Source organism: Engystomops pustulosus, chromosome 4 (genome assembly GCF_040894005.1).
Source record: "Engystomops pustulosus chromosome 4, aEngPut4.maternal, whole genome shotgun sequence".
NCBI lineage: Eukaryota > Metazoa > Chordata > Amphibia > Anura > Leptodactylidae > Engystomops > Engystomops pustulosus.
In genome coordinates this window covers 216605552-216630000 of record NC_092414.1, presented here as the reverse complement: position 1 = coordinate 216630000, position 24449 = coordinate 216605552, and the positions used below count along the sequence as shown (strand labels likewise).

At 45.8% G+C, this 24449-nt stretch overlaps 1 protein-coding gene across 1 annotated transcript in view; it reads left to right on the top strand.

Annotated features, from left to right (window-relative positions):
- The window catches only part of LOC140128611 (uncharacterized), a 29479-nt gene extending 5466 nt beyond the window's left edge, over nucleotides 1–24013 (top strand). The window contains exons 3-14 of the mRNA XM_072150309.1: nucleotides 759–840; nucleotides 1508–1576; nucleotides 3276–3308; nucleotides 3383–3507; nucleotides 5127–5374; nucleotides 5966–6119; nucleotides 13574–13936; nucleotides 18287–18365; nucleotides 20565–20612; nucleotides 21686–21804; nucleotides 21922–22069; nucleotides 22393–24013. Coding sequence (XP_072006410.1) covers nucleotides 759–840; nucleotides 1508–1576; nucleotides 3276–3308; nucleotides 3383–3507; nucleotides 5127–5374; nucleotides 5966–6119; nucleotides 13574–13936; nucleotides 18287–18365; nucleotides 20565–20612; nucleotides 21686–21804; nucleotides 21922–22069; nucleotides 22393–22502 — 1578 coding nt within the window. The 3' untranslated portion in view covers nucleotides 22503–24013. The remainder of the gene's footprint in view (nucleotides 1–758; nucleotides 841–1507; nucleotides 1577–3275; nucleotides 3309–3382; nucleotides 3508–5126; nucleotides 5375–5965; nucleotides 6120–13573; nucleotides 13937–18286; nucleotides 18366–20564; nucleotides 20613–21685; nucleotides 21805–21921; nucleotides 22070–22392) is intronic.
- The last annotated feature ends 436 nt before the right edge of the window (nucleotides 24014–24449 follow it).

The following is a 24449-nucleotide window of genomic DNA, read 5'->3' as shown; positions in this document are numbered from 1 at the left end:
TGTGGTCATCTTCTTATATCTGTTATATCAACTTCTACAATTCTGCTAATAAGTCAAAGGGCTCCGAGGGGTCTTTCCAGAGTGCTGTAGCTTCACAGGCTGTTACAATGAGATACGCAGGTATCTCCTCCTCATGCACTTCCTGCTTCTGCTAGATTAGATAAGTAGAGGGATTATGGAGAGAGCAGGGGGAAGCAGCGACACATTCTGCTCGTTGTAACAGCCTTTAAATCTTCAACACTGAAAGACTCTGGAAACACTCACCAGAGCCCTTCTGGCTCGTTAGCATAATTTTAAAAGTTGATTTTAGAAGGAAGAGTCCATGGATAAAAAGTCATGGTGCCTGGATCTATGAGTCATGTCCCTGGTTTATCATGTTGGTTAGATTTCCTTTAAGGCTTTTGGGTCTTGCTGCAAAACATGGGCTTGTTCCAATTCACCAGACCTTCAATACTTAAAAGGGGTATCCAAGTTTTGAAAAAGTAATCAAAAATTTCCCAAATCCTTTAATAGAAAGCAATCCATAGCAACTCCGAAGGTGCCCCCGGTCTGCAACTCATAGGTGAATTGCCTACTCACTGGTATCATGACTTATCAGTAATAGTGGTACAACCTGTGTCCCGCTTGTTGGTGGTTAGTAAACCAGAGACCGGGGAGCCGACGGAGCTCCAACTCTGGATCATCAGGGAAAGAAGAAGTTATTGTATATTTTAGTATCTGAATCAATGTTTAATACATTTGTGCCTTCATCTTCTTAGCTCTATTACCAGAATGTCTGGGAAAAACATCAACTTCTGTATCAGAAGCTAACGGAGGATAGAAGACGTCACCGGCGATCAGGTAATGGCCATGTTTACGTGGGACAATATCCAGTATCTGAAGCGTTCATGCGTCCGATCATCAACACTTGTCAAAAGTGAAACTTCATTTTACGGTATTAAAAAATTACAGTAGCTTTCTTGAAAGTTTCTTAAATTTGAGAAAATATTTTCCAAAAAAGTTGCCCGAAAAAGTAAAACTGGTACAAGTAGAACTTGGATGTTATTTTAGGTTGTCCAAGATGTGGAAGGGAGTCCTCAGGTGACGTAAAAGATAGGTTCTTAAGTTGAATTTGTAAGTCGGGAACTGTATATTTTATAAATGTCACCCCAGCTAAAAATTTTTTGGTCCCAGTGACAATTGGATTTTGAAAATGTTGGGTTGTAAATTACCAACATCCAGAGGTCCGTTTGTAACTAAGGGTCGTCTGTAAGTCGGGAGCTCTTAAGTAGGGGACTGCCTCTAGTTAAAAAACTAGAACTTTGCCGTAATAACCCAAAATGTAGAGCTTAACGATAAGCTGCCCAAAAAGTGGAGCTTAACTTCACTCATGCCTAATCTCTAGCTCTAGCGATTAGCACGCTCAACCCTATACTGTCATAAGAGGTAACATCGTACCTGGTAAAGGATCAGTGGCTCATCTTTTTTTTCCAATCTTTTGATATTTTCTCTTATTATTTTTTTCCAGCCAATGGAAACCGAAAAAACAAAAACAATAATCGGAAATCTTCCACAGTGACGGCAGCTCACTACGAAGGTAACGCTCCAGAAATCTTTACCCCTTTGTTGTAGATTTCTTAAGTCTTCTCCTAGAGAACAAGGACGTAGACTTCAAGGAAGAGAAACTCCCTCATCGACATCATTGAGCATCTCATACTTTACAGCTGGAGATATTCTCTAACACAACAGTCCAGTAATAGTAAACATCTAGGGCAGTGGTGGCGAACCTATGGCACGGGTGCCAGAGGCGGCACTCAGAGCCCTTTCTGTGGGCACCCGGCCATCGCCCCAGCGCACCAGACAGGACTCAAAGACTCTTCCTGCAGTTCCAAGCAACTTAAAAGATGCTGCTTTCAGTCATATTTTGATACTGACTTCACTACCTGGGACTGTAGGAAGAGGGAGAATGAGTAGACAGGGCTGAAATATCTTTGGGGGACCTCCTGCTGACCCCATGATTCTCTGTGTACAGAGGGACACTGGGAAGAAGCTAAAATGCTGAAAATTTTCCATCTTGTCCTCAGGAGGCCAATATGATCAAACGTTGTTGAGGAACAGGGAGCAATAAGTTACTGCTTTAATTTTTGGTTGGCACCTCGCAACAAATAAGGGGGGGTTTGGGTTGTAGTTTGGGCACTCGACCGCTAAAAGGTTCGCCATCACTGATCTAGGGGAACAGGTTTCAGGGGGAAAAACACCTCGTCAATAAGAAAAGGCAACAGTGAACACAGGTTCAGATGTGGTCTACAGAAAGAAGGGGCATTGATGAACACCTAACTCTTTGCATCCTTCAATAGGTGCCACCGTTGATTCTGACGTAGTTGGGAATCTTCTCCATGGCCCCACCGTTTCAGAGAATTCAATTTTATTATTCTTGAATCTCTACTTCCATATGGATGAGCCAGGGTGTCTGGTTCAGCTCGGGGCCACCTAAAAGTAGATAGTCTAAAGGTGAATGAACAGAGGGGCACTTATTAAGATGCAACGAGTTGGAGTTTTCGAGTATCAGATAGTGAACTCCGGTGGACCTGATTGGGAAAGCGACACAAGCAGGAAATCGGGCGCATGATCTTAGTGATGTCCATGATCGTCGGACAACGCACAGCGGGGATCGTGCAGGATCGGGTAAGTAAATGTGCCCCAGTGGGCATTTCGCGATCCAGCGGCGGGTTCTCCGTTGAGGATTCGGGTCTACCGGCAATTCACTAAAGGTAGTGCGCCCGATGTCCACCAGGTGTCGCTGCGCTGATGTCCGTCGGAGTTCGCTGCAGTTCACTGTCCCATCTTGGGTGCTGGTAAGCGTATGTCAAGCGGCACATTTTTTTTAAAAAATTCTGTGTTTTTTTCCGAATCCGTCGGGTTTTCCGACGGCCACGTCCCCCCATTTCCGTCGCGTGCATGCCGGTGCCGATGCGCCACAATCTGATCGCTTGCGCCCAGAACCCGGGGCAATTCGACGCAAACCGGTAATTTTCCAGAAACCTGACGAAACAAAGCGATTAGGGCCCTTAGTAAATGACCCCCATTGTGTCAACATGGATCAGACCAGGATTTTAAATCAGAAGGATAAACCAAGAATTTGAGAGATGTACCTATTAAAAGTGGCCACCGAATTCCTACTAGATCCTCATCAGTCCTGTAGAACTGATCATCTGGAAATTATATAGGATTTGGGGCAAAAAATGAAGGTTTTTATCTGATGAACTATTTTGTGTTTTTTTTTTTTTTTTTTGCAGTTAAATTCCAAAAAGAGGGAAAGATGAATGCAGGTAAGCGGATGACCAACACCTTCTCCTCCTCCTTCCATTCCGTGATATCCACCTGTAACCTTCACGTTTTGCAGATGATAACGGTACAATCCTGCACTGGATGGAAGTTCCACGAAATTCTACCAACCCGGTCAAATATGACGCCGTAAGGGGGGAGTTTATAGTCAACGTCAAGGGATTGTTCTACTTGTATTGCCAGGTAAGAAGGATCGCCACGAGTTCCTTTCTTCTTCTTCTTTTGGTATCTTCAGCCATAACTACTGCCTCCAGTTGCCATAAGACATCTCCATCCCTGGTCACATGGTCACAAGATGATAAGAATCATAGCTCAACAATGGGTTATAACTTGAATTATATCTTCTGACTCCACCAAATATGTAATTTCTAAAGCCTATTCTTATCTACTGCGAGAATAAAGGTTTGAGAAAGACCTGGATATTCCCTTGCATGATAGATAATGGGATCATCTTGTTGAAGTTGGTGGGTCAGGGCAACTTCCAGAGGTCTCTTGCAGCAACTTGTCTTCCACTGGACATCTTCTCGAAATCCGACATTCTTGATTCTTATTTCTGACTAGCGAGTCAAGAAAACCCTTAAAATAGAAAGAGCCGATCCCACGGAAATGTAACTCGCAGTTAATAAATATCGGCATCCTTAGAAAAGAGGAATAAATCAGAAGGCTACGTCATTGTGTCATGTGAACGTTCTGGAGGATGTGGTTGGGCGTGTGGAGTCAAGTGCTGAGTAAGTGTTACATTGCGTGTGTGCTGGACGTGCCAAAGGGGAGGAGAGAGAAGCTTATGTGATGGATTACAAGTATAACGTGTGGTTTACCGAGAGAAAGAGCGAATTATACTGGCGGGTAATTAACAGAATGAAACGAACACATTGGGGCTCATTTACTAAGGGCCCCGCGGACCACATTTTCGTCGGACATCGCGACGATTTTTGGTTTGCACCGAATAAAATGGTTTTTTGGCACGTGAACGGATTTTGGCGCAATCGCGCCGGCTTTCATGTGACACAAATCGGGGGGCGTGGCCGTTGGACGATCAGATGGATTCGAACAAACCGTGGGATTTAACCTAAAAATTGTGTCGCAAGCCAAGCACATAGAAGAAGGTTAACTCCGGCGGACCTGATCGGGGATAGCAACACATTCAGGATATCGGGCGCACCATCTTCGAGTTCATCCTCGTCGGACAGTGTGGATCGGGGATCGCGTAGGGACCGGGTAAGTAAATGTGCCCCATTTATTTTTTATCTGTAGCTCAATCTTCTCTATCAATCTTGATGTCATTTTCAAGCCAATGGTCTTTCCTCTCGGTCTACCTCTTCTTTGGACATATTGGGGGTCATTTACTAAGGGCCCGATTCGCGTTTTCCCGACGTGTTACCCCAATATTTCCGATTTGCGTCGATTGCACCTAAATTGCCCCGGGATTGTGGCGCACGCGATCGGATTGTGGCGCATCGGCGCCGGCATGCGCGCAACGGAAATCGGGGGGCGTGGCCGAACGAAAACCCGACGTATTCGGAAAAACCGCCGCATTTAAAAACCGAAAAAGTGTCGCTTGGGGAACGCTTACCTTCACCTGGTCCGAGGTGGTGCATTCCGGCGCGATGAGATGACTTTCAGCGCAGCAGCGCCACCTGGTGGACGGCGGAGGAACTACCTTCTTAAATCCCGGCCGGACCCGAATCCAGAGCAGAGAACGCGCCACTGGATCGCGAATGGGCCGGGTAAGTAAATTTGCCCCATTCTGTTCCTCCTGGTTTCCGTGCATGTTAAACATTTCAATCTCCATTCTTTCCAAGGTGCACTTTAATGAGGACCGAAGCAGCTACATCAAGTTGGATCTTCTACTGGATGGAAATCTGATCTTTCGCTGCTTGCAAGAGTTTTCCACTACTGCTGCTAGCATCCGAGACCCAAAACTGAAGACATGCAGTGTGTCAGGGCTGGTGGTCCTTCGTCCTGGCAATGCCCTCCGTATCAAAACTCTACCTAAAGTGAGCTTGAAGGTCGAGCACTTTCTCACCTATTTTGGACTTTTCCAAGTTCACTGAAAATTTTGCTTTTGTAGTTGGTTGGGAAAACCCAGCAGAACTTTCCATTATTATGCCCTGTGCCTGGATTTAGAAGTCATACAACTTTAAAAACTCTCTGTAATGAAAAAAAACTGTGATGATGCCGAACAGTGAACCAACTGATGGGCACAGATGATGCAATTCCAAACCTAGGATTTCAAAACTACCAAAAAGTATTATACAAAGTAGACTTCATGTCAAGAACAATGGCTGTGATGTTACCGGGCACTGATAAGTCAACAAGAAAGCAGAACCTTCGGCAGCCCCCCCCCCCCATATAAAGAGAAGTTAAAATCCACAGGAAGTATTACGTGATTGCAGGAAGAAGAGACTGTTATAATAAGGAGAGGACAAAGAGCAGAACTTGTATAACTAACTACATTGTTGGTGGTTTAACTATCTAGAGTTTACAGTTAAGTGAAGAGAATAGTCCAATACCAAAAAGGATCAGTAGGACTGGCCATAGTCTACTAATAGTCCATGTTCTCGGTCATCTAGAACAACCATATGTCAAGTCTATTCCACCTATAGTAACCATATGACCCGTGTTCCTCTCCTGTTTTCAGGCTTGGTCTTCGTTATGCCTATGATGTCCATGACTTATTCCACCAGCCCTGGTCTAGAAGTTGGGCCTTCTCATCTGTGAGAGAACATTCCATCAAACCAAAACGTATAAGTAGGACAGGCCATAGTCTATTAACAGTCCATGTTCTTGGTCACGTAAAGTAGAAACCCTCCATCTGTTGTGGTCGAGCGCCCGAGAGGAGTCCACATTTCCTATAGCGACCATAAGAACATTGCTTCTCTCCTGTCTTCAGGTTGGGTTCTACGTGTTGACTATGGTGTCTAGGACTTCTTCACCAATTAGTTGAGTCTTCTCATTCTATGACCCAAAAAGAATTACACGTTGTCAATCCAGTGGCGGTTCTACTCCATTTGGTCAATAATCTTGCCAGTCACAGCCTTCGTGAAAGTCACTCTTCCTTCACTTTTCATATGACTTCATGGAAACCGACCATCAAACCAAAAGTTTGGCCTTCTCATCTGTGAGCGAACAGTCCATCAAACCAAAACGTATAAGTAGGCCAGGCCATAGTCTGTTAACAGTCCATGTTCTTGGTCACGTAAAGTAGAAACCCTCCATCTGTTGTGGTCGAGCGCCCGAGAGGAGTCAACTTTTCCTATAGCAACCATAAGAACATTGCTTCTCTCCTGTCTTCAGGTTGGGTTCTACGTGATGACTCTGGTGTATATGACTTCATCACCAATTAGTTGAGTCTTCTCATTCTATGACCCAAAAAGAATTACACGTTGTCAATCCAGTGGTGGTTCTACTCCATTTGGTCAATAATCTTGCCAGTCACAGCCTTCGTGAAAGTCCTTCACTTTTCATATGACTTCATGGAAACAGGCCATCAAACCAAAACGTTTAAGTAGGACAGGCCATAGTCTATTAACAGTCCATGTTCTTGGTCACGTAAAGTAGAAACCCTCCATCTGTTGTGGTCGAGCACTGGAGAGGAGTCAACTTTTCCTATAGCAACCATAAGAACATTGCTTCTCTCCTGTCCTCAAGTTGGGTCTACGTGATGACTCTGGTGTCTATGACTTCATCACCAATTAGTTGAATCTTCTCGTTCTATGACCCAAAAAGAATTACACGTTGTCAATCCATTGGCGGTTCTACTCCATTTGGTCAATAATCTCGCCAGTCACAGCCTTCGTGAAAGTCCTTCACTTTTCATATGGCTTCATGGAAACCGACCATCAAACCAAAAACTATGACCTGCTGTAGTCCAATAAAAGTCCATGTTCTCGGTTATGTAGAGCAGACCACTGTATGAGTTGTGATTGAGCACTAAGTGGAGTCCAGTTGGGCCCAGTGATCATGAGAAGTCCCAATTAGAAACAAAGCTTTGGTGCATCCAGTGGAAGCTTCTGCTCATTCGGTGAATGGGTCTTTCATTGCCTTCTCCAAAGTTGATGGGGTGTAGACCACTCGTAAGAAGTTCTGCGTAGAAGACATGCACCTTACTCCTACCAAGTAGTATTAGCAGGACAACAGGGTTCAGTATATATACCCAGGCCTCAGAAAGTCTCCACAGGCCTGATGTACGCAGCAGCTAGTGAATGTTTTATATCTTTTTTTTATATTTTTTCTTCTTCACTCCACCCCACTAACCTTACAGAATTTTGGGTGAATTTTGTGATTTTTTTTCCAGAGCACCAATGATCTGTAGATATTAGGACCTGTAATAACCTGATATTTGCTAAATCTATATAACATTCATCACTTTCAAATAAAAGTATATATTTTATACATTGGTCCATGTCAGATGTTTTTGGTTTTTTTTTAAATTTTTCAACCATCGGTATTAAGAAGAGTCATTCTCTGTCTCAAATCTTTTTACGGGAATTTTTTCTACTAATCAATCCACATTCACCAACAACAGATGTCGCTCTGAAACAATTGGATTTTCTCCAAGAATTCAGTGCCATCATTTTCAGAACTCAATGGGGCTCATTTACTAAGGGCCCCGCGGCCGCACTTTTGCCGGGTTTCCCGCCTTTTTCCGTTTTGCGCAGAATTTCGCCGGGATTTTGGCGCACGCAATCGGATTTTGGCGCGATCGCACCGGCTTTCACGCGACAGAAATGGAGGGGCGTGGCCGACAGAAAACCCAGATGGATTTGGAAAAACTGCGGAATTTAAAAAACGAAGTGTGTCGCAAAATCAAGCACTTACATGCACCGGGACGAAACAGGTGAACTCCGGCGCAGCAGCGACACCTGGTGGACATCGGGCGCACGACCTTAGTGAGTCACCAGGTGGAAGGCGGGAGTGGGTAGATATGAGGCGTGCATAGGTAAGCGTTCAAGTAGGCATTCAGTAGGCGTGCATAATTAGGAATTGAAATAGCGCTGTGCCGTCTGTGTGACGCCCACAGGAGCGCCCAGTGCCAATTAGCATACTTTACAAAGATAATAGGGCACATTTAGTACGGGCCGTGCGCCAGTTTTCTTTTGGACTTTCCATGTTCTTTTTAGTGCAAACTGCTTGCACAGATATATAAGAAGTGTCTGCACATTTGTGGCACACGTGACCCCTTCTTTGGCTCAGCTGCACTAGGGATCACTCGACAGAAATTATAGGGTGTTCTGGTGCTCAGTTGGACCAGGGGCCAGATTTAACATGCAAAATCCGACACAAGTGTATCGCACGCCCCATGTTAAAGGTGCACCGAATAAAAAAGTGGTGCACTCTGCCGGAGCTGTGCAGGGGGCGCTGGATTAATGGACAACGTGCGCCAGGAATCCTGAATCTGGCGCCCCCTGCACACTACACAGGTAACTGCACATAGTACACACTGCACATAGTACACACTGCACATAGTACACACACTCCTCATAGTACACACCCTGCACATAGTACACACCCTGCACATAGTACACACCCTGCACATAGTACACACCCTGCACATAGTACACACCCTGCACATAGTACACACCCTGCACATAGTACACACTGCACATAGTACACACCCTGCACATAGTACACACCCTGCACATAGTACACACCCTGCACATAGTACACCCCCTGCACATAGTACACCCCCTGCACATAGTACACACACTGCACATAGTACACACCCTGCACATAGTACACACTGCACATAGTACACACCCTGCACATAGTACACACCCTGCACATTGTACACACTGCACATAGTACACACCCTGCACATAGTACACACTGCACATAGTACACACACTCCTCATAGTACACACTGCACATAGTACACACCCTGCACATAGTACACACCGCACATAGTACACAGGACACTGCACATAGTACACCCTGCACATAGTACACACTGCACATAGTACACACCCTGCACATAGTACACACCCTGAACATAGTACACACTGCACATAGTACACACCCTGCACATAGTACACCCTGCACATAGTACACACTGCCCATAGTACACACACTCCTCATAGTACACACTGCACATAGTACACACCCTGCACATAGTACACACCCTGCACATAGTACACACTGCACATAGTACACCCCCTGCACATAGTACACCCCCTGCACATAGTACACACACTGCACATAGTACACACCCTGCACATATTACACACTGCACATAGTACACACCCTGCACATAGTACACACTGCACATAGTACACACCCTGCACATAGTACACACTGCACATAGTACACACACTCCTCATAGTACACACTGCACATAGTACACACCGCACATAGTACACAGGACACTGCACATAGTACACCCTGCACATAGTACACACTGCACATAGTACACACCCTGCACATAGTACACACCCTGCACATAGTACACACTGCACAAAGTACACACCCTGCACATAGTACACCCTGCCCATAGTACACACACTCCTCATAGTACACACTGCACATAGTACACACCCTGCACATAGTACACACCCTGCACATAGTACACACTGCACATAGTACACACCCTGCACATAGTACACACCCTGCACATAGTACACACCCTGCACATAGTACACAGTGCACATAGTACACACTGCACATAGTACACACTGCACATAGTACACACCCTGCACATAGTGCACATTGCACAGAGTACACACTCCACATAGTACACACTGCACATAGTACACACCCTGCACATAGTACACACCCTGAACATAGTACACACTCCACATAGTACACACTGCACATAGTACACACCCTGCACATAGTACACACTCCACATAGTACACACTGCACATAGTACACACTACACAGGACACTGCACATAGTACACACTACACATAGTATACACTGCACATAGTACACACTCCACATAGTACACACTGCACATAGTACACACCCTGCACATAGTACACACTGTACATAGTACACACTGCACATAGTACACACCCTGCACATAGTACACACTGCACATAGTACACCCTGCACATAGTACACACTGCACATAGTACACACCCTGAACATAGTACACACCCTGCACATAGTACACACTGCACATAGTACACACTGCACATAGTACACACCCTGAACATAGTACACACCCTGCACATAGTACACACCCTGCACATAGTACACACTGCACATAGTACACACCCTGAACATAGTACACACCCTGCACATAGTACACACTGCACATAGTACACACTGTACATAGTACACACCCTGCACATAGTACACACCCTGCACATAGTACACACTGCACATAGTACACACCCTGCACATAGTACACACCCTGCACATAGTACACACCCTGCACATAGTACACACCTATATCATTTTGTTGTCCTTACCTAACAGCAGCATCACACAAGGTTAGAGAATCCAGACGAAAAGTTGATCCCTGGGATGGTCTTAAGTCTAAATTCACAATGCAATGCATCAAAACCAAATTTTTTAGTCGGTCAGAAATGTGAAAAAAATGTTTTACCTATTATGCTAGAAATTAGGAAAAATACTAGAAATTTTCAAACTGGAAGTTCTTCAAGCAAACTTTCTAAGGGACGAACGTAACATTTTTGGCTTGACTTTAAGGAACAGAAATTGACCTGCATCAAAAATAATTGAAATACTAAATTAGAGTTTCTTTAAAATTATTTTTTTTTTATATAAATATTGGGGCTCAATTACTAAGGGTCTGAACGCCGCACTTTTGTCGGGTTTCGCGATTATTTCCGTTTTGTCCTGGGATTTTGGCGCATGCGATCGAATTTTGGCGCATCAGCGGCGGCTTTAACGCGACAGAAATCGGGGGCGTGGCCGTTGGACAACCCTAAGGATTCGGACAAACCGTAGAATTTTAAAAACGTGATTGTGTTTCAAGATCAAGCACTCACATGCACCGGGAAGAAGAAGGTGAACTCCGGCGGACCTGAGGGTGGAAGCGACAGATGCAGGAACTCAGGCACACGATCTTAGTGAATTGCGCCGGACCCGAATCCTCGTCAGACAATGCACCACGGGATTGCGACAGGACGGGTAAGTAAATCTGCCACGTTGTGTCAGGATCAGAGGTAGTGGTTCCACTGGACCACCGCGGACGATGACATAAGCCGACACCTGGGACCAGAGTCTAAGTGGTACCCGGTTTTCACCAGAGCCCGCCGCAAAGCAGGTTGGACTTGTTGCCGCATGGTACCACCAGGTCGTTCCAAAGTAGTGCAGAATCCTAAAGGAAAACTCGTGGTCAGAACCAGGCTGTAGGTCAGGACAGGCAGCTCAGGATCAGAGTCAGGGACATAGCAATAGGTCAGGACAGGCAGCACAGGATCAGAGTCAGGAACAGGCTGTAGGTCAGGACAGGCAGCACAGGATCAGAGTCAGGGACATAGCAATAGGTCAGGACAGGCAGCACAGGATCAGAGTCAGGAACAGGCTGTAGGTCAGGACAGGCAGCACAGGATCAGAGTCAGGGACATAGCAATAGGTCAGGACAGGCAGCACAGGATCAGAGTCAGGAACAGGCTGTAGGTCAGGACAGGCAGCACAGGATCAGAGTCAGGGACATAGCAATAGGTCAGGACAGGCAGCACAGGATCAGAGTCAGGGACATAGCAATAGGTCAGGACAGGCAGCACAGGATCAGAGTCAGGGACATAGCAATAGGTCAGGACAGGCAGCACAGGATCAGAGTCAGGGACATAGCAATAGGTCAGGACAGGCAGCACAGGATCAGAGTCAGGGACGTAGCAATAGGTCAGGACAGGCAGCACAGGATCAGAGTCAGGGACGTAGCAATAGGTCAGGACAGGCAGCACAGGATCAGAGTCGGGGACGTAGCGATAGGTCAGGACAGGCAGCACAGGATCAGAGTCGGGAACGTAGCGATAGGTCAGGACAGGCAGCAGGGAATCAGAGTCAGGGACATAGCAATAGGTCAGGACAGGCAGCACAGGATCAGAGTCAGGGACATAGCAATAGGTCAGGACAGGCAGCACAGGATCAGAGTCAGGGACATAGCAATAGGTCAGGACAGGCAGCACAGGATCAGAGTCAGGGACATAGCAATAGGTCAGGACAGGCAGCACAGGATCAGAGTCAGGGACATAGCAATAGGTCAGGACAGGCAGCACAGGATCAGAGTCAGGGAAGTAGCAATAGGTCAGGACAGGCAGCACAGGATCAGAGTCAGGGACGTAGCAATAGGTCAGGACAGGCAGCACAGGATCAGAGTCAGGGACGTAGCAATAGGTCAGGACAGGCAGCACAGGATCAGAGTCAGGGACGTAGCAATAGGTCAGGACAGGCAGCACAGGATCAGAGTCGGGGACGTAGCGATAGGTCAGGACAGGCAGCACAGGATCAGAGTCGGGAACGTAGCGATAGGTCAGGACAGGCAGCACGGGATCACGGGAGTCAGGAACAGGCATGGAAGCACAAAGATCCGGCAGGGGACACAGGAAGAGGTTGAGCCTTTATTAGGTAGCCAGGTGGTCAGCGCCAATTAGTGGTGCACTGGCCCTTTAAATTGCAGACGGCAGGGACGCGCGTGCTGAAGCGAGGAGACCGTCGCTGGAGTTCGGCAGGGCAGGTGAGGTTGCAGGCTAGAAGGGGCACACGGAGGCACATGGGTTGTGCTTACCACCCGCAACATGGGTCGCAGGAGCCGCCGTGACACAATGACATACAGTAAAAATCTCTTACCAGCACTGATGTGTGAGGTGCTTGTCCGCAGAGCTGGCACTCCACTGATCGGACGTCTACTTTCGAGTCTATAGAGCTTTTGTCACTTTCTTTGGCAGGAACAAACGTCTTGGACACGGTTCGGACTTTCTCTGGGAAAAAAAAAAAAAATCACCTGCTTTGCATAGAGCATTTTCCTGGTGAGTCATTTAACTCATCGTTCTCCCTCCTCTCTAATGGATTTATCGACGTGAGAAAGCGACTTGCCCGACCTTATCAGGGACTCCGGAGGAAGGGGGTGGAGGGCCGGCAGCTGATGAAATATCTCGAGCTGGTCCATAGTGACTACCGTTTGGCTGGAGTCTCCTTCATCTCGGGTTTACGGTTGTACTCTCTTCCTTATTCTCAGGGCTGTCTCTTTCCAGGACATCTCTCTCTCTCTCTCAGCAGTCTAAGATTTCGGTCTTAACACCAGTCACTTTCAGTTTCATTGCTTGGTTTCTAGACTTTCCCCTTTTTTGGCTCAGTTTTGTTTCTTCTCTTTCCTATCTCCGACACAATCTTCTTGGTGCCACATTCCTTATTTCTTTGCCGTACGGACGTTTCTCGGATGAAAAAATCTTCAGGATGCAATAATCCCACAATCTCCGGGTCACTGTACAACGCTGTTCCCGTCTTGTCCTGGAAGGTCATGTCTCATCCAGTGACCTTCAACCTGGGTCCAGGCCTAGCCCGAGGCTTGTGGAGTGGGACGGGGTCTTGGTTGGGGGTCCTCCTTTGCCTCATGGCTTTGGTCTACCAGTCCGTTTATCTGGGGAACCTACAGAGGGAGCTTTCTATATTCCAGAAGGAGCAGTCCACAGTGGAGGTAAGTGCCTCCTGATGAGATCTTTTGATGTCCTGATTATAGGGTTAACAATGCCTCAACACCGTCTTACCAATTTTTGCATAACCACAATCCAGGCTCCGGGTTCTGTGTAACTCCTATATACAATGGCTGTGGCACTTATGCAGAATTATCTAATATTACCGGAGAACTTGGCTGTAATGTAATCTCTTTGTGCTTTATAGGTCACGTTGGGCAAATATTAACTCGTGTTCACTTAATGAAACGGATTAAGAATAATAACAGGATACAGGGAAAGTTGGGTACGAATCATAAAACGCCGGAGATAAAATGATGATATACGGGATAGGTTCTGTAGGTTTGTTCTTAAGTTGAATTTGTATGTAAGTCGAAACTGTATATTTTATCATTTTAATAATTTTAGCTCCAGAAAAAAAAAAAATTTTTTTGCCCCAGTGACAATTGGAGTTTAAACAATTTTTTGCTGTAATGGGACCAAGGATTATCAATAAAGCTTTATAACAGACACCTTACAGCTGATCATTGCAGTCTGGGACTATAGTAACATCCGGAGGTGGTCTGTCTGTAACTAGGGGTCGTCTGTAAGTCGGGTGTCCTTAAGTAGGGGGTCGACTGTCCTTAAGTAGGACACCCGACTTATAGACAACCGCTTTCTGCCCCCTGTGACCTCTATGGATGCTTTAGGATAGTCCCAGGCTGGAAGGTGTCTGTAATGAAGCTTTATAGATAATCCATATTCCCATGAAAGCACAAAATTGAGAAAATCCATTTGTCACAGAAAACAAAGAAAAATTTTTGTCTGGACCTACAATTATAAAAATATACCTGCTCCGACTTACATACAAATTCAACTTAAGTACAAATCTATCTCAAAATCTATCTTGTACTTAACCCGGGGATCTCCTGTATATATATATATGAAAAAATCTGCAAAAATATCATTTATATGCCAAAAACAATGGCAAAAATCACAAAGCAAAATAATAAAAATATCTGAAAATAAAAAAAACACGGCTGTAATAAAACTATAATAAAATGTAGATGTAGGATTGGTTCGTGGTCCGAAACCTTAAAGAAAAAAACTTCAAACAACTAAATGGAAAAAAAAAAAATTGATAAAAACTAAAATAATATGGAAATAGTAAAATATATACTATTGTAGAACTGTATTCCTAGAAAAAAGATGATTAGTAAGGTAATCCTATAAACAATGATATTCATCATCCAGTAATAATCATATACAACTACGTGGTCATTTGAAATAGAAAAATAATTATAAAAGAAACAAAAATAATAACATTTTACTACTTATAATAATAATTACAATTGGCATTTTATATATAGATGTTACTATACTTATCACTTTTATGCATTTATTCGTTGTCATACAGACTCCTTGACAATACGTGGATCACAGCCGCTGCGTTTTGCCATCGGGACCCCAATTTACTCCATTTTCTTGTTTAGTTTTTACCAGTTTTTTAAAAATTTTTACAATATCAACTTTGTTTTTTTTCTAGTTTTTTGCTAGTTTTTGCTCTCCGGTGGTGGCAGAAAGGGGAAGATACGAGTAATTTTTATTATTAAATAACAACATTGTTTCTAGTTTTTTTAAATGTATATATTTTACGGATTGTTTGAATTCAGACCAATTTTTAGATGTTTTTCCCCTATATTCTTAACTTTATTTTGAGTTCAAATTGAAGATTCAAAGTTACAACTCCTTATATTCCAAAACCTCACAGCCCCTCAGTCTCTTAGGGCACATTTACTTACCCGTCCTGACGCGTTCCCCGAAAGTGCATTGTCCGACTGGAATGTATATCTGCCGTTATTCACTTAGATCGTGCGCCCAATATCCTGCATGTGTCACTTCCCCGCTCAGGTCCCAGGAGTTCACCTTCTTCTTCCTGGTGCATGTAAGTGCATTGTCCGTGTATAATGCTCTGTGCGGGGAGTCACTAAGATCCTGCCCCCGATATCCTGCATGTGTTGCTTCCCCGCTCAGGTCCCCGGAGTTCACCTTCTTCTTCCTGGTGCATGTAAGTGCATTGTCCGTGTATAATGCGCTGTGCGGGGAGTCACTAAGATCCTGTGCCCAATATCCTGCATGTGTCTCTTCCCCGCTCAGGTCCCCAGAGTTCACCTTCTTCTTCCTGGTGCATGTAAGTGCATTGTCCATGTATAATGTGCTGTGTGGGGAGTCACTAAGATCCTGCACCCGATATCCTGCATGTGTCGCTTCCCTGCTCAGGTCCCCGGAGTTCACCTTCTTCTTCCTGGTGCATGTAAGTTCATTGTCCGTGTATAATGCGCTGTGCGGGGAGTCACTAAGATCATGCGCCCGATATCCTGCATGTGTCACTTCCCCGCTCAGGTCCCAGGAGTTCACCTTCCTCTTCCCGATGCATGTAAGTGCATTGTCTTGCGACACAATTTGAATCTTAAATCCTGCGCTCAGTTCGAATCAGTCGGATCGTCCCACAGCACACCCCCTGATTTCTGATGCATGAAAGACAGCGCCACTGCGCCACAATCCGATCGCGTGCGACGCAATCCCCAGTTAAATACCTGTCACAGCAGTGCAATCCCCAAAAAAGTCGGAAAATCCGACGACCGACGACAATCCGTGGACCCTTAGTAAATAAGCCCCAATGTCTTTCTTTGGTCCCTGACATGATAATGGTCTCTAATTAGCTTGGACTATCCGTCTGTTTTGAGTCTGGAGTCTGAACGTTTGGGTCTAGTCTGGGGTCTGATCCGTGGTCTAAATATTGATGCCTGTATAAAGGACTGATGGGGTGCCACATGGTGGTGCTTATGTACCGTAACATTGTTGAAGTTACTAAGAATACAATGTTGGGGTCAGAAAAGAGAAGTACAAGTCTAAATTTGCTGCTTAGGAATAGTCGTGGGGTGAATGTATAGAACGAAAGGTCTTATCACAGTAGGCATTGACCATTGGTGTTGTACACATAGGAAGATACTGAAATCCGATAGATGAGGGATGAGCATGGAATGGTGAACAAACAAGGTAGATTGATAGTTGGATGGACTGAACTCTAGTATCCACAAGAAAAGAAGAGGAGGATCTCAGTATAGTCCATGTAATTGTTCTACAGATTTTTTTGCCTGCAGACCACACCCGCCCCATTGAAAGTAATGCTTCTCGTCCTTAAATACGGCAAATACGGCTACGGGATGGAACAGTGAGCACAACGGACCTTTCCGTCCAACTATTGCTGTCTATGGGGGACGTATGTATGGCCGCAAGCATGTTGCCTAAGTTGGGTGGGATGCGAATTCTTAAAAATAGTGCTTTTTTGATCAAATAACGTTTCATTAAAAACTTCAACAGTCTCTGTTTTCTGTTTTCATAAGCACAGAGACACAACACAAAGACAAACCAAAAAGAATAGAACAATTCAATATAGCAACCCCCCCCTAGTGAGCACCATAGTCCTCAAGTGTTAGAGAGTCCATCAGTCGTAGAAGCCTTCATCTATAGGCAAACATAAACTCCCAATGCAGAGATACTGGAAAGTCATAAGCAGTAGGTAGCCCCCAGAACAATTAATGGAGAACCTATGTCTCTAGCCTAACCCCCCTCTAAACAGTGTGTCTTTATTGAGTGATAATGGAGCCATCCATGGAACGTCCAACCATGATCCCCATGAACCATGAATACTCTTGAATTTCTTAAGAGAGTTTCTCTTCTTATATACTAAGTTGCCTAAGCGTAGAGTAAGGTTCACTCTAACCTGGGCGGTTCAACCTCCTTCCCGTGGAAGGCAATTCATTTATTTGCTACGTACTTTAGTCGTAAAACCACCAGCTTGTGACTTTCCAACACGTTAAGATGAGATACATGACCCAACAAGCAAATAACTGGGGTACATCCAACGTTTACTGGAGACTTTCGTCCAGCATCGCCGTAGTTTAGGACAGTTCCTTCAAAATGACTTCTAGTGAAGGGCAGGCAGTTTGGATTAAAGGTTGACCCAACACAGGAGGACCTCTTATCAACACAACGTCTTTGCCCCAGGCAAAGGTCCTCTATCTCACAAGTCTAATGTTACTGTGGAATGGTAGGAGACATTTCAGGGAGCTGTCACCTCATTCAATGTGGCCATGTGTTGGCATTCCATTTCTCTACGATTCTACCCAATTAGTCCTTACTATCAGTTGGGGAGAACTGGTAAGATCCTACACCTGCTTATGTATGTAGGATTGTTGGCCAATCCCAATGAGATCTTACAAATGTTATTGTAAGTAAGTTGAAGTGTTGCAGCTGATCTTTGACCAGGATGGCAAAGCCAAGAATACCTAACCATTGCCTTTCCATTACAGGTGAGAAAGTTCTGCGAAACACAACTCTGCCCCCGACAGAAGAGAGACATCCAGGGGGTCCGAAAACGGAGACACAACGGTGAGACGACCTGAAGGATGTTTTAACCTTCTGCCCATGTTTCTCTCCATCATGATCCCATTGTTTAGCCCGGGACATTTTTTTCCCACTGCTTCTTTCTCTTGGCACACAGAGAAGATTGTGCAATCATCTCTTATAATGAAATTGTCAGCTAAAAGTAATTCATGGCCATTGTTATAGAGACAATACACTGCTTACGCCGCCACTTTGGCACACGACATGTTTCCATGCGATGGAGCCAGATAATACAAAGATCTCGTAGATTAGACCGGACAGAGTAAAAGTCTGGCGAGCACTTGACCGCTCACTCAGCAAAAAAAGATCAGGTTTCAGACCACAGATGGAACACGGTGTAGCTATGCCAAGAGTGCGATGTGAAAGATAAACCTGCAATTACCTAGAAGATTATCAGTAAACATTCATCCTCGTTAGAGGAAATGTCTCCATGGGGTCTCCATTGGACTCGGATTTGACCTTCTTGCTTAAGTTCCATAGTTAGCACTTTTGATGGACTACTTGTCTGGTCAGTGACCCTTACTTAGTTTCCCATACTTATTCTTCCATCAATTTCTCCCCAGTACGTTCTGGAGATTCTCACCCTATTAATTGAACATAATTTTCCTTAATCTGGCATAGCCCCCATTAAGGATTGAAGCCGTTTGCCGATGAGTGCCTGGAGCTTGCTGTACTTCCTGCTTTGGCTCGGCTCACGAGTTTTGTATACAGGATTGGTGGACTGGGGTTGTCCTTGTTTGGCTTTTACTGTCTCGATACGATGGACCAATCTTCTCATGATTAGAGTTATACTGTGAATTTGGTCTAAATATTGTCACAAATCACGTTAGTAAATGGGGGAGTTGGTAATTCCGATGTGGCCAGTTGTGAAGAACAGCGATGACCGGTGGTCTGTTACTTTTGTGACTGCCTTGGAGGGAGACATCCTTTGTTCAATCATTTACCTACTTCTATACAATGGGCATCTTTAGTGAGTCTTGTGAGGTTTTATGTGAGTAGAAGCAGAGCTGCAGTGAGCACGCATGGCCTCTGTGCACAGAATGGAGCTGTCCTACAACCTTTGTTACATCTGGAGGCACCTAACATCAGTAGAGCATGGAGAATGGGTGGTGTTGGATCTGCCCCGATCTCATACAGTTAACGTTAAATCAATTGTTTATTGGAAGTTTATTTTACAAGTGTTTTTTTTCCAACATAAACAAATTGTCACGGGGGCCCCTCTCGGGACGCAGGCGCACCCGTGTGTCTACATGTGCCCTGTTATCTCACTTACCTCTCCGGCGCCATCTCACGCGACTCGGCTCGTGCGTCCCCGACTCATAGCGCAAGTGTGTGCCAGCTCTGTAAAATTTAAAGGGCCAGTGCGCCGCTAACTGGCGCTGGCCGGCTGTCAATTCTGTTAAATAGCCGGCTCTTCCTGACGGATCTTTGTGCCTTGTGCATAAAGAAAGCTGTGTTCCATACCCTGTGCTGTTATTGTGATTTCCCGTTGTGACCCCAGTTCCATTCCTGACTACGCTCCTTCGCTGCCTGCCTTGAACTATTGCTACGTCCCTGACTCTGATCACGTGCTGCCCAACCTGACCTCCTGCCTGTCCCCGACTACGGTTTGGCGGGCTCTGGTGACAACCGGGGAACCACTTAGATTCCGGTCCCAGGTGTTGGCTTACGTCATCGTCCGCGGTGGTCCAGTGGGTCCACTACCCCTGAAGCCTGACACAAATACAGTTGAGTTTATCTGCTGGATATATCATCAAAATATCAAACCCAAAAAAACACTTTCAAATAGAGACCAGGCCTTGTTACAAATAATTGAGCGTGTACATGGGCACTCATCAGCTCTGCTTTATTTCATGCTTGTGCCATCCACTCGGAGACTATCTATTGCTGTCAGAATACAATAAGGATAACCATGTGAATGGTCCTAGAAGCTGAATACCCTTCACGATCACATCATTATTAACAAAGTAATTCAGAAAATTGAGGAATATATTTGACACCCTCATATGTCCATGCCCAGTAGATGGCAGATACAAGAACTTTATGATGGACAGGAAGGGTAAAGTAACGTGACAACCACATTGACGTTCCCTGTAGGTTACACGCTCCATCTGCTCACTGTAAATCCCTGTAAGTCGGACAATCATTTTCCGCATTGTCTAACCATGTTGGTTTTTGTTTTAGGTAATCGTTCTCTGCTCCACCTGGTACCAAAGTTGATATATTCCAATGGTAAGAATCTTCTTTGCAACTTAAAATATTAACTTTCTTATAATATATGGTTTTATTCAGAAACAAATTGGATCCTCCAAACTGGAACAAATTGATAAGTCACATGTAAGAACAATGCAGATACTAATCTTCTCCAGAACCTTCTAGTTTAGTCTAGAGACTTCTTATTAGTCATTCTATCACTGTCATGGGTGCCCTTGCGACCTGTGTCCCGGGTCGCAGTCGCACCCATGCCCCACTCCACTGCCCTGTCGGATCACTCACCTCATCTCGATCCATCGCTGACTCTGGTGGTACGGCGCGCGTGCCCCCGCATCCTCGGGTGCGCGTACGCCGGCTTCCTGAGTTTTAAAGGGCAGTATGCAGATAATTGGCACTGGCTGGCCGCACTTTCTGCTTCAGCCCCTTCCTGTGTCCCCTGTCGGTTCTTCGTGCCTTCTGCCCTAGAGAAAGCTGTGTTCCCTGCCCCTTGCTGTTATTGTGATTTCCCTCTGTTCTGTTCCTGACTATGCTCCTCCGCTGCCCGTCCTGACCTCCTGCCTGTCCCCGACTACGAGTTTGCTCAACATCTTTGCACCTCGCCTAGGCTGCCACCACGGACAGTCGCACCTGTGGAACGACCTGGTGGTACTCTTGTGAAAACCGGGTGCCACTTAGATTCTGGTCCCCAGTGTCGGCTTATGTCATTGTTCGCGGTGGTCCAGTGGGTCCACTACCCTAAAAGCCTGACAATCACTTTACAGCTCATGATGAAGGTGTTCTTCAGCCAAGTCTTTCTTTGTCAACTCTTCCAAGCGCTTATTTCTTATCTGAATAGCTAAATCTTCTCGTAGACTACCCAAATTATCATAAGGTTTCATTTTCCTACTGAAGCCTTATGAAGCCATACTTGTCTGTTTCTTTCCATCCACGCTAGACCTTGTTTTAATGTAGAGGTCTCCAATCGGTGATGCAACATCTGAACTGCGACTACCTTTGGCCGGAGAACCATTGGTTGGAGATCATATGTAGGCTCCATCTAATGAATATCATCCAAGATTTCCTTATCTCAGTCTTTTCTCCCTTTGTCTCAGCCTCCCAAGACCGTACGGAAATCTCTTGGAAAGTGTTTCTAAAGGAAGGGAAATCTCTAGAGGTCGAAGGCAAAAGTGTTCAGGTGAAGCACTCTGGGATCTACTTAATCTACAGCCAGGTATGAAACTTCGCTCTTCAATGTCTTTGGTACAATTCATTCTCACCTTGGCTACTCCGAGCTATAGTTTTATATCATTGACTCCAAGCTAAAGTTTTGTAACCTCTCTTATTTTAGGTGTTTTACAAGGATAATACATACACCATGGGTCATATCATACTACGAAAGAAAGATGGAGACTCCGAGGACAGTGATAAACTTCTCAGCTGTATACAGAGCATGCCGGGGGATAGAGCTTTGGCATATAACACTTGCTACACGTCAGGTAAGGCGGCTCATGTCTAGATGAGGCTCGAAGACTGGACAAGTCCCCGGATGATGATGATGATGCTCTTCTCCCTCGAGTCCTCCATTTCTTATCCACAAACCTGTGAGACGAGGGGTCTGGGATTTATTTTCTTGAACTCTTCCAGATGTGTTTTGCAAACAGCCAAACAGCCCTCTCCATATATCCCAAAAATAGGAGGAATCCAGACAAATCTGTGTATATTTACAGCACATTGGTGGTTCCATGATTATGGGGCCGTACGAGGCAGAGCGCAGCCATAAGTGGATATTATCTGACATGTGTATTTTGCTTTCCCGTAGGAGTTTTCCGGCTCTGCAAGGGACAGACGATCAGCCTGGTCATCCCACGAATCAATGCCACTCTGGACATCAGTAGCCAAGCCACGTTTCTTGGAATCGTCAGATTGTAGCTGCCAGACTTCTGCCCAAAGGAAAACCCCAAAAATCCTGAGTGTGGTTCCTCAATTATAGGGTAGTGGAGAGTAAAGCCAACAATAAGCCTGTCCCCTCCTACAGGATTATAACACAGAAGACTAAAAAGATTCTTCTACTTCACATGCAGGAAAATATCTCACTGCCTCCTCCTGCAGGGTAGTACTGGTAGAAGTGCCCTACACAAAGCTCTAAATGTTCTGACTACCGTAGTCTGCCCCTCCTCCTGCAGGGAAATACAGATAGGAGGAGGAGCTATGAGACTGCCCCTCCTCCTGCAGGGTGATACAGACAGAAGGAGAAGCTATTAGTCCGCCCCTCCTCCTGCAGGGTGATACAGATAGAAGGAGAAGCTATGCATCCGCCCCTCCCCCAGCAGGGTGATACAGACAGAAGGAGGAGCTATGAGATTGTCCCTTCTCCTGCAGGGTGATACCGATAGGAGGAGAAGCCATTAGTCCGCCCCTCCCCCAGCAGGGTGATACAGACAGGAGTAGGAGCTATTAGTCCGCCCCTTCTCCTGCAGGGTGATACAGACAGAAGGAGGAGCTATTAGTCCGCCCCTCCTCCTGCAGGGTGATACAGACAGAAGGAGGAGCTATTAGTCCGCCCCTCCCCCAGCAGGGTGATACAGACAGAAGGAGGAGCTATGAGATTGTCCCTTCTCCTGCAGGGTGATACAGACAGAAGGAGGAGCTATGAGTCTGCCCCTCCCCCAGCAGGGTGATACAGACAGAAGGAGGAGCTATGAGTCTGCCCCTCCCCCAGCAGGGTGATACAGACAGAAGGAGGAGCTATGAGATTGTCCCTTCTCCTGCAGGGTGATACAGACAGAAGGAGGAGCTATTAGTCCGCCCCTCCTCCTGCAGGGTGATACAGACAGAAGGAGGAGCTATTAGTCCGCCCCTCCCCCAGCAGGGTGATACAGACAGAAGGAGGAGCTATGAGATTGTCCCTTCTCCTGCAGGGTGATACCGATAGGAGGAGAAGCCATTAGTCCGCCCCTCCTCCTGCAGGGTGATACAGACAGAAGGAGGAGCTATTAGTCCGCCCCTCCTCCTGCAGGGTGATACAGACAGAAGGAGGAGCTATTAGTCCGCCCCTCCTCCTGCAGGGTGATACAGACAGAAGGAGGAGCTATTAGTCCGCCCCTCCTCCTGCAGGGTGATACAGACAGAAGGAGGAGCTATTAGTCCGCCCCTCCTCCTGCAGGGTGATAAAGACAGAAGGAGGAGCTATGAATCTGCCCCTCCTCCTGCAGGGTGATAAAGACAGAAGGAGGAGCTATGAGTCTGCCCCTTCTCCTTAAGGAAGATACAGAGAGAAGAGGAGTTATAAGTCTGTCACTCCTCCAAAGTAGGGATCATACGAATTTGCCCTTCCCCCCTTACCTCTTGTCCTGCAGGGAGTTACAGAAAAAGCCTTTCTTTCCATTGCTCTGGTTGTTCTGTCTCTTTGCACTACATGTTATACAATATCTCTATTATGTTACGTACTTTTTTATTATAATAAAGATATATATATAAAATCTCGTGTCTCTGCATTAGATTCTTCAGCTGCAAGGCCAAAAAAGATGTAAAGAACGGTTCAAGGTTTTCTTTTGTATACCCAGGAATGGTGGGGGACAGGGGGCCACATTATGAGGGGAAGGGACCACAATATGAGAGGGATCATGAAGGACACGCTGCAACAATATGTTTAGGATGGAGAACAGGAGGCCACAATATGAGAGGGGATGGAGGACAGGAGGCCACAATATGAGGGGGATGGAGGACAGAAGGCCACAATATGAGGGGGATGGAAGACAGGAGGCCACAATATGAGGGGGGATGGAGGACAGAAGGCCACAATATGAGGAGGATGGAGAACAGAAGGCCACAATATAAGGGGGACGGAGGACAGGAGGCCACAATATGAGGGGGGAT